Genomic DNA, 13,627 nt, shown 5'->3' with positions numbered 1-13,627 from the left:
ATACCAACCAAATGTAGATGTGCTGTAACTCTACTCCCATATATCCATGAATGGTAACACTTTAAATACATTTCTTGGATTTTTATGTGAAGCCATCAGCAGAAATTCCAAAACGTAATTTGCTTCAACAGAAACGGTAACATTAAGCAAACGAGCGCGCAAGTAAGAAAATTTTCGTACAAAGTCTGCCGACTTTTAAAGCAATTTGCCGGCCAAAATGAAGCGTGCAAAGGAGGAGGACAAGGACGAGTCCGCTAGTGCCAACGGCACGTTGAATTCGAGCGCCGGCAGCAACAGCAACGATGCTGCTGCAACGACAAGCACCGGCACAACAACCACAGCAACTCGCACTACAGGACGCGTCAAGGTAAGTTACAATTTCCCGCCGATTTACCAAAAACCGCCCGGTACTGAATATTCATGCATTTCACTTGCCCGCCGCAACTAATAGAAGCCCAAACAAGTGTACGATCCATCCGATAATTATGTACGATACCGCAACACAACGCCAGCAAATGCCACAGCACAGACGGCGCAAATGCCGGCACCGGCCGCAACAGCAACCGCCACAGCAGTGGCCCCAGTGCGTGTTACATCGCCTGTGGCGGTGGCTGCAACCAGGCCAGATTCAGTTGCCAATGCTGATGCCCAAGATGCTGAGTCAGGGGCCCAGCCGATGCGTCAGCATGATATCTGTCATAAATGCAAAAAGATGGAAGTAAAGCGTGGCTCTGGACACAAAAGTAAATTTCTTGGTTGCAAGAGCTGCCTGCAGAAATGTAAGTTTCAGTCGCCACCCACCGTGCCCTACACGCACCCACACACACACGTTTCTTGTTATGCATTTTTCAGGGCATTTCTCGTGCATGTCCATCAGTTTTGATGTCCTCTCGGTTGCTCGCAAGAAGTACAAATGCCCCTCGTGCCGCTATTGCCGCATTTGTGGCGCCAATGGAACAGACTTGGCCATTTGCTCAACGTGCGTTTATTCGTTTCATCGCGATTGCCATGATCCGCCATTGAGCGGCTCCGATCTCAGCGAGCGCCAGTGGCAATGTCACAGCTGTGAGCACGGATCGAACCACAACAATAACAACAACAACACTTCGGGTGGTGAGCAAACTGGACGCAAATCGTATCCGGGACGCATGAAGCGTGCCCAGTCAGATCCCGCAGGTCAGGAGAAGCAGGCAAAACTCGTGAAGGAGTCAAAGGAAGAAACAAAAGCGCCGCTGAGCCAGAGCCAAAACGCGCCACCAAAAGAAAGAGAAAGCGGCAGAGCAAGAGGGAGAGCATGAGCAAGATAACGAGGAAAAGGAAAAGGAAGAGCTAGAGCCACAGTCAGAGCTCAAAGAACAGGCCGATAAACGCTTGTCCACTGATGAATCAGACATGCCCATGGAGGCAGCTGCTGCTGTTGAGGAGCCTAAAGCAGAGACCAAGGAGGAGCCAGAGGTAATGCCAGCTGAAACCATGCCCGAGCCCATGGAGCAAGAAACTGAGCATCAAGCTGTGGAAGCAGAAGCTGCTGCTGCTGCTGCTGCTCCTCCACAGCTGGTGGAACAAATGCCGCTCGGCATGGACATGGATCAGCAGCCATTGGAAGCGGCAGCGGTGCCAAATGGCAGCGATGATGATGAGATTTCAGTTGTGAGTGTACAGCCGCCGCTGCCGCCGCCACCGCTACTAGTACCATTGCCAGCTGACGACGTAACGGTGATTTCGGTGAATCCCGTGAGCAGCTGGACCACTGAACAGGTGACCGCATATGTGTCACGTTTCTATCCGGAGGAGGCACAGGCACTCAACAGGCAGGACATGGATGGTGAAGCACTGATGATGCTTACGCGCGAGGATATGATAAATGGTTTTGGCTTTAAACTTGGCCAGGCACTGCGCGTATTTCAGGTCATACTTGGCCTACAAATGCGCAACAACAATGTATCCCTGGGCTGGTCATCCACTTAGTTTTTAGCAGCTCCCCTAAGGATCCATTTACAGACTTAAGTTAGATATTTTTTTGTTTGTTTTTTTTTCGGACCGACGTCGAAAAATTCGTAGGGGACTAGAAACCATTAATTTAAGTTTTTTTTTTTTTTTTAAGTTTGAAAAAAAGACACTCAAAATGTTTGTGATCGAAAACGAATTTCGAAACACGCGCGGTCTTTCTCTAGTCAGAAGTAGACAAATTTCCCGACATCGTTGCTGGAAAATTCATTTAAAAAGAAGTTCAGAAAATGTATAAAAAGAATGCTGGAAAAGAAAAATTCATTCAGAAAAATGTACATGAAAGGCACTTCAATTTAAATTTAAAGCTCTTTAGCACTCTAAAAAATCAAAATATGTACCAGCAGTTCTCAAATTAAATTTATGAAAAGCGAACACTAAAGGAAAGCTCAAATTTAAAAGAATTGAAACAATTTTCCACTTTTGAAAGCCTTAAAAGCTGAATAATTTTAAATTTAATACAAGGAAAACGGCAAACCTCTTTAGGTACCTTGAGAAATTTGAGAAATCTTTAAAAATGTATAAATAATTCTCAACATTTTTATACAACAAAACTTGAAGGAAATTTAATTTAAATTTAAATTGAAACACAGAAAAGAACAACAAAATTTGGCTCTTTAGCAATTACGAAAATTAAACAAAAAGCGAACGAAAGCGGCAAACCTCTTTAGGTACCTAAAAATTTTCTAAATCGCGCACTAAATTTAATTTGAGAAATCTTTAAAAATGTATAAATAATTCTCAACATTTGTAAACAACAAAACTTGAAGGAAATTTAATTTAAATTTAAATTGAAACACAGAAAAGAACAAAAAAATTTGGCTCTTTAGCAGTTGCGAAAATTAAACAAAAGCGACAAACCTCTTTAGGTACCTAAAAATTTTCTAAATCGCGCACTAAATTTAATTTGAGAAATCTTTAAAAATGTATAAATAATTCTCAACATTTGTAAACAACAAAACTTGAAGGAAATTTAATTTAAATTTAAATTGAAACACAGAAAAGAACAAAAACATTTGGCTCTTTAGCAGTTGCGAAAATTAAACAAACATAAAAAAATAATAATTAAAAGTGAAATGTACTGAAAGCAGGAAAATTCTTCAGAAGACGAAAAGAACTAAATAATATTGAATTTAAATTTTAATTTGAGAAAAGATTTGGAAATCACTAAAGAAGAAAAAATTTAACACACTCCGCGAATTCTGAAAACAATTTTACAGCGAATCCTGAAGAAATTTTAATTTAAATTTACAACAGAAAAAGAAAGAAAGTTCTAAAAAAGAAGGTACACAACAGAAACATTACAAAAAAAATAGAAACAAACATTTATGATTTACACACACCCACACACACACACACACACACCTACACCCCAACCCATAGAATACTTGCACCGAAGATCGTTCAAAGAAATAAAGATAAGAAAAGAGATGAAACAAAAGAAGGGAAAAAAACGAATTTCTTGAGTTGTTTTTGTTGTTGTTTATTATGTTATATAATTGGGAGGAGGTTAACAAGCACATGGAGGATTTCCCGTTCACGCGGATCAGCGAATTCCTGCCGGGCGTCATGTACGATCCCATTGGCAAGTTCTTCAATCGTGAGCTGCAAACGCTAACGCTGAGCTTCGTGAAGCAGGGCGTGCTCAAGCAGATACTCACCGAGGGCGAGAAGTATGTGATGTCGGTCTCGCCCGTGCTGAGCTTCGGCGAGCAGGCCACCTACGATGTGGTGAACAATCTGGGCAGCATGGCCGCCCGCTTCATATTCCGCCCCATCGAGGACAGTTCGTACTTTTACTTCACGCAGACCATATCGCGGGACACGCGCCTGGCCAAGCAGCCGCAGGAGCAGGTGCGACAGGCCAGCAGTGTGCTGAACAATCTGCTGCTGAGCGTCAGCTCTATTGGCTTGCTGGCATTCACCTTTGGCCAGAGCTACTCCTATCCCGTGCTGCTGCTGTACGGCGGCCCAGACTTTGTCGCCGGCGGCCTGCCCCAGAGCCTGCTGCAGTGGCACTGCCTGGCCATCTACCTGCTGTCCGTGAATGGCATCAGCGAGGGCTACATGTTTGCCACCAACACCAGTCGCGACATCGACAAGTACAACTATCTGATGGCCATCTTTTCGGTTAGCTTCCTCGTTCTCTCCTACATTTTGACGGGCATCTTTGGGCCCGTTGGCTTCATCTTTGCCAATTGCATCAACATGCTCGGCCGCATCCTCTACAGCACCTACTACATCAGGCAGCAGTATCAGCCGCTGTCCCTCAATCCACTGCAGGGCCTCAAGCCAGCCAAACTCTTTGGCGTCACACTCATCATCTCTGGAATCATTTGCTACTGGGTTAGTCTCTACACAAAACAATTAATTTTCCCTCCAAATTTATGATTCTGTCTTCCTCTCTCTTTGCAGTACCAAAGTGCTGCTCTGTTTACCCATTTGGGCATTGGCTTAATGGCCGGAATTGCGTGTCTTCTCGCCTGGGCACTGGCCCATCGGGATTTGGTGCGTTTGGCCTGGCGCTATGGCAGGCGTATCAAGATTGATTGAAGGCTTCAGGGACTGTTTTTGTGTGTGTTTTGGAATGGATTATTTAAATATTTATACACATATAAATTGTAAATTGTAAATGAATTCCGCAATTAAGTTTATTTACCAGATTTAATGTTTGTAGTGCTTCAAAATGCTTCGTTAATGTTAAGGCATGCATTAAGAGACAACGATACATTGTATTATAGTTTTGTTTAAACAAAAATTTAAAAATTAAACAGCAAAACATAATAGGGGTATTTAATTTTTCGTGCACAAGAAAAGATCACCCCAAATGGTTCTCTATAATGCACTAACGCGCATGCAAAAATTCCCTAACGCATGCATGTAAATAAACCAACTTCACCAAATAGCACACTAAATACCAAGCAAATGTATATGTGCTGTAACTCTACTCCCATATATCCATGAATGGTAACACTTTAAATACATTTCTTGGATTTTTATGTGAAGCCATCAGCAGAAATTCCAAAACGTAATTTGCTTCAACAGAAACGGTCACATTAAGCAAACGAGCGCGCAAGTAAGAACATTTTCGTATAAAGTCTGCCGACTTTTAAAGCAATTTGCCGGCCAAAATGAAGCGTGCAAAGGAGGAGGACAAGGACGAGTCCGCCAGTGCCAACGGCACGTTGAATACGAGCGCCGGCAGCAACAGCAACGATGCTGCTGCAACGACAAGCACTGGCACAACAACCACAGCAACTCGCACTACAGGACGCGTCAAGGTAAGTTACAATTTCCCGCCGATTTACCAAAAACCGCCCGGTACTGAATATTCATGCATTTCACTTGCCCGCCGCAACTAATAGAAGCCCAAACAAGTGTATGATCCATCCGATAACCATGTACGATACCGCAACACAACGCCAGCAAATGCCACAGCACAGACGACGCAAATGCCGGCACCGGCCGCAACAGCGACCGCCACAGCGACCGCCACAGCAGTGGCCCCAGTGCGTGTTACATCGCCTGTGGCGGTGGCTGCAACCAGGCCAGATTCAGTTGCCAATGCCGATGCCCAAGATGCTGAGTCAGGGGCCCAGCCGATGCGTCAGTATGATATCTGTCATAAATGCAAAAAGATGGAAGTAAAGCGTGGCTCTGGATACAAAAGTAATTTTCTTGGTTGCAAGAGCTGCCTGCAGAAATGTAAGTTACAGTCGGCCCCCACCGTACCCTACACGCACCCACACACACACGTTTCTTGTTATGCATTTTTCAGGGCATTTCTCGTGCATGTCCATCAGTTTTGATGTCCTCTCGGTTGCTCGCAAGAAGTACAAATGCCCCTCGTGCCGCTATTGCCGCATTTGTGGCGCCAATGGAACAGACTTGGCCATTTGCTCAACGTGCGTTTATTCGTTTCATCGCGATTGCCATGATCCGCCATTGAGCGGCTCCGATCTCAGCGAGCGCCAGTGGCAATGTCACAGCTGTGAGCACGGATCGAACCACAACAATAACAACAACAACACTTCGGGTGGTGAGCAAACTGGACGCAAATCGTATCCGGGACGCATGAAGCGTGCCCAGTCAGATCCCGCAGGTCAGGAGAAGCAGGCAAAACTCGTGAAGGAGTCAAAGGAAGAAACAAAAAGCGCCGCTGAGCCAGAGCCAAAACGCGCCACCAAAAAGAAAGAGAAAGCGGCAGAGCAAGAGGGAGAGCATGAGCAAGATAACGAGGAAAAGGAAAAGGAAGAGCTAGAGCCACAGTCAGAGCTCAAAGAACAGGCCGATAAACGCTTGTCCACTGATGAATCAGACATGCCCATGGAGGCAGCTGCTGCTGTTGAGGAGCCTAAAGCAGAGACCAAGGAGGAGCCAGAGGTAATGCCAGCTGAAACCATGCCCGAGCCCATGGAGCAAGAAACTGAGCATCAAGCTGTGGAAGCAGAAGCTGCTGCTGCTGCTGCTGCTCCTCCACAGCTGGTGGAACAAATGCCGCTCGGCATGGACATGGATCAGCAGCCATTGGAAGCGGCAGCGGTGCCAAATGGCAGCGATGATGATGAGATTTCAGTTGTGAGTGTACAGCCGCCGCTGCCGCCGCCACCGCTACTAGTACCATTGCCAGCTGACGACGTAACGGTGATTTCGGTGAATCCCGTGAGCAGCTGGACCACTGAACAGGTGACCGCATATGTGTCACGTTTCTATCCGGAGGAGGCACAGGCACTCAACAGGCAGGACATGGATGGTGAAGCACTGATGATGCTTACGCGCGAGGATATGATAAATGGTTTTGGCTTTAAACTTGGCCAGGCACTGCGCGTATTTCAGGTCATACTTGGCCTACAAATGCGCAACAACAATGTATCCCTGGGCTGGTCATCCACTTAGTTTTTAGCAGCTCCCCTAAGGATCCATTTACAGACTTAAGTTAGATATTTTTTTGTTTGTTTTTTTTTCGGACCGACGTCGAAAAATTCGTAGGGGACTAGAAACCATTAATTTAAGTTTTTTTTTTTTAAGTTTGAAAAAAAGACACTCAAAATGTTTGTGATCGAAAACGAATTTCGAAACACGCGCGGTCTTTCTCTAGTCAGAAGTAGACAAATTTCCCGACATCGTTGCTGGAAAATTCATTTAAAAAGAAGTTCAGAAAATGTATAAAAAGAATGCTGGAAACCGCTTCAGAAAAATGTACATGAAAGGCACTTCAATTTAAATTTAAAGCTCTTTAGCACTCTAAAAAATCAAAATATGTATAGCTAATCGTACCAGCAATTCTCAAATTAAATTTATGAAAAGCGAACACTAAAAGAAAGCTCAAATTTAAAAGAATTGAAACAATTTTCCACTTTTGAAAGCCTTAAGCCTTAAAAGCAGAATAATTTTAAATGTAGTATAAGGAAAACGGCAAACCTCTTTAGGTACCTAAAAAATGTCTAAATCGCGCACTAAGTTTAATTTGAGAAATTCTTAAAAATGTGTAAAAAAATTCTCAAAAATTTAAATTTAAATTGAAACAGGAAAAAGAAATGTTGTACACTCGACAGAAATTCAGAGATTCAACAAAATTTGGCTCTTTAGCAGTGGCGAAAATAGCGAAAGAAAGCGGCAAACCTCTCTAGGTAAAAAAAAAATGCCTAAATCGCGCACTAAATTTAATTTGAGAAATCCTTAAAAATCTATAAATAATTCTCAACTTTTTTGCGCGTATTTCAGGTCATACTTGGCCTACAAATGCGCAACAACAATGTATTACTGGGCTGGTCATCCACTTAGTTTTTAGCAGCTCACCTAAGGATCCATTTACAGACTTAAGTTAGATATTTTTTTGTTTGTTTTTTTTTTCGGACCTTAACTACAAAGTTACGCGAATACTCCGACGTCGAAAAATTCGTAGGGGACTAGAAACCATTAATTTAAGTTTTTATTTTCTTAAGTTTGAAAAAAAGACACTCAAAATGTTTGTGATCGAAAACGAAGTCTTTCTCTAGTCAGAAGTAGACAAATTTCCCGACATCGTTGCTGGAAAATTCATTTAAAAAGAAGTTCAGAAAATGTATAAAAAGAATGCTGGAAACCGCTTCAGAAAAATGTTCATGAAAGGCACTTCAATTTAAATTTAAAGCTCTTTAGCACTCTAAAAAATCAAAATATGTACCAGCAGTTCTCAAATTAAATTTATGAAAAGCGAACACTAAAAGAAAGCTCAAATTTAAAAGAATTGGAACAATTTTCCACGTTTGAAAGCCTTAAGCCTTAAAAAGCAGAATAATTTTAAATTTAGTATAAGGAAAACGGCAAAACCTCTTTAGGTACCTAAAAATGTCTAAATCGCGCACTAAATTTAATTTGAGAAATTCTTAAAAAAAAATGTGTAAAAAATTCTCAAAAATTTAAATTTAAATTGAAACAGGAAAAGAAATGTTGAACACTCGACAGAAATTCAGAGATTCAACAAAATTTGGCTCTTTAGCAGTGGCGAAAATAGCGAAAGAAAGCGGCAGACCTCTTTAGGCACCAAAAAAAATGCCTAAATCGCGCACTAAATTTAATTTGAGAAATCCTTAAAAATCTATAAATAATTCTCAACTTTTTATACAACAAAACTTGAAGGAAACTGCGCGTATTTCAGGTCATACTTGGCCTACAAATGCGCAACAACAATGTATTACTGGGCTGGTCATCCACTTAGTTTTTAGCAGCTCCCCTAAGGATCCATTTACAGACTTAAGTTAGATATTTTTTTTGTTTTTTTTTTTTTCGGACCTTAACTACAAAGTTACGCGAATACTCCGACGTCGAAAAATTCGTAGGGGACTAGAAACCATTAATTTAAGTTTTTATTTTCTTAAGTTTGAAAAAAAGACACTCAAAATGTTTGTGATCGAAAACGAAGTCTTTCTCTAGTCAGAAGTAGACAAATTTCCCGACATCGTTGCTGGAAAATTCATTTAAAAAGAAGTTCAGAAAATGTATAAAAAGTATGCTGGAAACCGCTTCAGAAAAATGTTCATGAAAGGCACTTCAATTTAAATTTAAAGCTCTTTAGCACTCTAAAAAATCAAAATATGTACCAGCAGTTCTCAAATTAAATTTATGAAAAGCGAACACTAAAAGAAAGCTCAAATTTAAAAGAATTGAAACAATTTTCCACTTTTGAAAGCCTTAAGCCTTAAAAGCAGAATAATTTTAAATGTAGTATAAGGAAAACGGCAAACCTCTTTAGGTACCTAAAAAATGTCTAAATCGCGCACTAAGTTTAATTTGAGAAATTCTTAAAAATGTGTACAAAATTCTCAAAAATGTAAATTTAAATTGAAACAGGAAAAAGAAATGTTGTACATTCTACCGAAATTCAAAAAAATTTGGCTCTTTAGCAGTGGCGAAAATAGCGAAAGAAAGCGGCAAACCTCTCTAGGTACCAAAAAAAAATGCCTTAATCGCGCACTAAATTTAATTTGAGAAATCCTTAAAAATCTATAAATAATTCTCAACTTTTTTATACAACAAAACTTGAAGGAAACTGCGCGTATTTCAGGTCATACTTGGCCTACAAATGCGCAACAACAATGTATCCCTGGGCTGGTCATCCACTTAGTTTTTAGCAGCTCCCCTAAGGATCCATTTACAGACTTAAGTTAGATATTTTTTTGTTTGTTTTTTTTTCGGACCTTAACTACAAAGTTATGCGAATACTCCGACGTCGAAAAATTCGTAGGGGACTAGAAACCATTAATTTAAGTTTTTATTTTCTTACGTTTGAAAAAAAGACACTCAAAATGTTTGTGATCGAAAACGAATTTCGAAACACGCGCGGTCTTTCTCTAGTCAGAAGTAGACAAATTTCCCGACATCGTTGCTGGAAAATTAATTTAAAAAGAAGTTCAGAAAATGTATAAAAAGAATGCTGGAAACCGCTTCAGAAAAATGTTCATGAAAGGCACTTCAATTTAAATTTAAAGCTCTTTAGCACTCTAAAAAATCAAAATATGTACCAGCAGTTCTCAAATTAAATTTATGAAAAGCGAACACTAAAAGAAAGCTCAAATTTAAAAGAATTGAAACAATTTTCCACTTTTGAAAGCCTTAAGCCTTAAAAGCAGAATAATTTTAAATTTAGTATAAGGAAAACGGCAAACCTCTTTAGGTACCTAAAAAATGTCTAAATCGCGCACTAAATTTAATTTGAGAAATTCTTAAAAATGTGTAAAAAATTCTCAAAAATTTAAATTTAAATTGAAACAGGAAAAAGAAATGTTGTACACTCGACAGAAATTCAGAGATTCAACAAAATTTGGCTCTTTAGCAGTGGCGAAAATAGCGAAAGAAAGCGGCAAACCTCTCTAGGTACCAAAAAAAATGCCTAAATCGCGCACTAAATTTAATTTGAGAAATCCTTAGAAATCTATAAATAATTCTCAACTTTTTTGCGCGTATTTCAGGTCATACTTGGCCTACAAATGCGCAACAACAATGTATTACTGGGCTGGTCATCCACTTAGTTTTTAGCAGCTCCCCTAAGGATCCATTTACAGACTTAAGTTAGATATTTTTTTGTTTGTTTTTTTTTTTCGGACCTTAACTACAAAGTTACGCGAATACTCCGACGTCGAAAAATTCGTAGGGGACTAGAAACCATTAATTTAAGTTTTTTATTTTCTTAAGTTTGAAAAAAGACACTCAAAATGTTTGTGATCGAAAACGAAGTCTTTCTCTAGTCAGAAGTAGACAAATTTCCCGACATCGTTGCTGGAAAATTCATTTAAAAAGAAGTTCAGAAAATGTATAAAAAGAATGCTGGAAACCGCTTCAGAAAAATGTTCATGAAAGGCACTTCAATTTAAATTTAAAGCTCTTTAGCACTCTAAAAAATCAAAATATGTACCAGCAGTTCTCAAATTAAATTTATGAAAAGCGAACACTAAAAGAAAGCTCAAATTTAAAAGAATTGAAACAATTTTCCACGTTTGAAAGCCTTAAGCCTTAAAAAGCAGAATAATTTTAAATTTAGTATAAGGAAAACGGCAAACCTCTTTAGGTACCTAAAAAATGTCTAAATCGCGCACTAAATTTAATTTTAGAAATTCTTAAAAATGTGTAAAAAATTCTCAAAAATTTAAATTTAAATTGAAACAGGAAAAAGAAATGTTGTACACTCGACAGAAATTCAGAGATTCAACAAAATTTGGCTCTTTAGCAGTGGCGAAAATAGCGAAAGAAAGCGGCAGACCTCTTTAGGCACCAAAAAAAAATGCCTAAATCGCGCACTAAATTTAATTTGAGAAATCCTTAAAAATCTATAAATAATTCTCAACTTTTTTATACAACAAAACTTGAAGGAAACTGCGCGTATTTCAGGTCATAATTGGCCTACAAATGCGCAACAACAATGTATTACTGGGCTGGTCATCCACTTAGTTTTTAGCAGCTCCCCTAAGGATCCATTTACAGACTTAAGTTAGATATTTTTTTTTTTTTTTTTTTTTCGGACCTTAACTACAAAGTTACGCGAATACTCCGACGTCGAAAAAATTCGTAGGGGACTAGAAACCATTAATTTAAGTTTTTATTTTCTTAAGTTTGAAAAAAAGACTCAAAATGTTTGTGATCGAAAACGAAGTCTTTCTCTAGTCAGAAGTAGACAAATTTCCCGACATCGTTGCTGGAAAATTCATTTAAAAAGAAGTTCAGAAAATGTATAAAAAGAATGCTGGAAACCGCTTCAGAAAAATGTTCATGAAAGGCACTTCAATTTAAATTTAAAGCTCTTTAGCACTCTAAAAAATCAAAATATGTACCAGCAGTTCTCAAATTAAATTTATGAAAAGCGAACACTAAAAGAAAGCTCAAATTTAAAAGAATTGAAACAATTTTCCACGTTTGAAAGCCTTAAGCCTTAAAAGCAGAATAATTTTAAATTTAGTATAAGGAAAACGGCAAACCTCTTTAGGTACCTAAAAAATGTCTAAATCGCGCACTAAATTTAATTTTAGAAATTCTTAAAAATGTGTACAAAATTCTCAAAAATTTAAATTTAAATTGAAACAGGAAAAAGAAATGTTGTACATTCTACCGAAATTCAAAAAAATTTGGCTCTTTAGCAGTGGCGAAAATAGCGAAAGAAAGCGGCAAACCTCTCTAGGTACCAAAAAAAAATGCCTTAATCGCGCACTAAATTTAATTTGAGAAATCCTTAAAAATCTATAAATAATTCTCAACTTTTTTATACAACAAAACTTGAAGGAAACTGCGCGTATTTCAGGTCATACTTGGCCTACAAATGCGCAACAACAATGTATTACTGGGCTGGTCATCCACTTAGTTTTTAGCAGCTCCCCTAATGATCCATTTACAGACTTAAGTTAGATATTTTTTTTTTTTTTTTTTTTTCGGACCTTAACTACAAAGTTACGCGAATACTCCGACGTCGAAAAATTCGTAGGGGACTAGAAACCATTAATTTAAGTTTTTATTTTCTTAAGTTTGAAAAAAAGACACTCAAAATGTTTGTGATCGAAAACGAAGTCTTTCTCTAGTCAGAAGTAGACAAATTTCCCGACATCGTTGCTGGAAAATGCATTTAAAAAGAAGTTCAGAAAATGTATAAAAAGTATGCTGGAAACCGCTTCAGAAAAATGTTCATGAAAGGCACTTCAATTTAAATTTAAAGCTCTTTAGCACTCTAAAAAATCAAAATATGTACCAGCAGTTCTCAAATTAAATTTATGAAAAGCGAACACTAAAAGAAAGCTCAAATTTAAAAGAATTGAAACAATTTTCCACTTTTTTGAAAGCCTTAAGCCTTAAAAAGCAGAATAATTTTAAATGTAGTATAAGGAAAACGGCAAACCTCTTTAGGTACCTAAAAAATGTCTAAATCGCGCACTAAGTTTAATTTGAGAAATTCTTAAAAATGTGTACAAAATTCTCAAAAATTTAAATTTAAATTGAAACAGGAAAAAGAAATGTTGTACATTCTACCGAAATTCAAAAAAATTTGGCTCTTTAGCAGTGGCGAAAATAGCGAAAGAAAGCGGCAAACCTCTCTAGGAAAAAAAAAAAAAAATGCCTTAATCGCGCACTAAATTTAATTTGAGAAATCCTTAAAAATCTATAAATAATTCTCAACTTTTTTATACAACAAAACTTGATGGAAACTGCGCGTATTTCAGGTCCTACTTGGCCTACAAATGCGCAACAACAATGTATTACTGGGCTGGTCATCCACTTCGTTTTTAGCAGCTCCCCTAAGGATCCATTTACAGACTTAAGTTAGATATTTTTTTGTTTGTTTTTTTTTCGGACCTTAACTACAAAGTTACGCGAATACTCCGACGTCGAAAAATTCGTAGGGGACTAGAAACCATTAATTTAAGTTTTTATTTTCTTAAGTTTGAAAAAAAGACACTCAAAATGTTTGTGATCGAAAACGAAGTCTTTCTCTAGTCAGAAGTAGACAAATTTCCCGACATCGTTGCTGGAAAATTCATTTAAAAAGAAGTTCAGAAAATGTATAAAAAGAATGCTGGAAACCGCTTCAGAAAAATGTTCATGAAAGGCACTTCAATTTAAATTTAAAGCTCTTTAGCACTCTAAAAAATCAAAATATGTA

General features: G+C 38.5%; 3 protein-coding genes and 1 long non-coding RNA gene across 4 annotated transcripts; all 4 read left to right on the top strand.

The window, feature by feature from the left end:
• Positions 1-94: 94 nt before the first annotated feature.
• On the top strand, positions 95-2,252 carry LOC117898690 (histone-lysine N-methyltransferase 2D-like). Its single transcript, XM_034808708.1, is given in 4 exon segments — positions 95-367; positions 452-779; positions 853-1,295; positions 1,297-2,252. Coding segments are annotated over 4 exon segments (1,593 nt in total). The 5' UTR covers positions 95-217; the 3' UTR covers positions 1,969-2,252.
• A 1,228-nt stretch (positions 2,253-3,480) lies between these two features.
• Positions 3,481-4,625, top strand: LOC117897945 (protein RFT1 homolog). The gene is made up of 2 exons (XM_034807452.1): positions 3,481-4,353; positions 4,423-4,625. Exons 1-2 carry the CDS (start codon positions 3,496-3,498, stop codon positions 4,558-4,560), a joined length of 996 nt encoding a protein of 331 aa, XP_034663343.1. The 5' UTR covers positions 3,481-3,495; the 3' UTR covers positions 4,561-4,625.
• Positions 4,626-5,027: 402 nt separating this feature from the next.
• Positions 5,028-8,206, top strand: LOC117895602 (histone-lysine N-methyltransferase 2D-like). The gene is made up of 4 exons (XM_034803773.1): positions 5,028-5,288; positions 5,373-5,712; positions 5,786-6,843; positions 7,732-8,206. The coding sequence occupies exons 1-4, from the start codon at positions 5,139-5,141 to the stop codon at positions 7,789-7,791; spliced, it is 1,608 nt and encodes a 535-aa protein (XP_034659664.1). The 5' UTR covers positions 5,028-5,138; the 3' UTR covers positions 7,792-8,206.
• A 405-nt stretch (positions 8,207-8,611) lies between these two features.
• Positions 8,612-10,690, top strand: LOC117899488. Its single transcript, XR_004649195.1, has 2 exons — positions 8,612-9,553; positions 10,458-10,690. It is a non-coding gene; the product is annotated as an uncharacterized LOC117899488 (long non-coding RNA).
• Positions 10,691-13,627: the final 2,937 nt, after the last annotated feature.

This window comes from Drosophila subobscura, chromosome A, assembly GCF_008121235.1.
Source record: "Drosophila subobscura isolate 14011-0131.10 chromosome A, UCBerk_Dsub_1.0, whole genome shotgun sequence".
Taxonomy (NCBI): domain Eukaryota; kingdom Metazoa; phylum Arthropoda; class Insecta; order Diptera; family Drosophilidae; genus Drosophila; species Drosophila subobscura.
The sequence above is the reverse complement of the archived record's forward strand: the minus strand, read 5'-3'. Positions and strand labels throughout refer to the sequence as shown.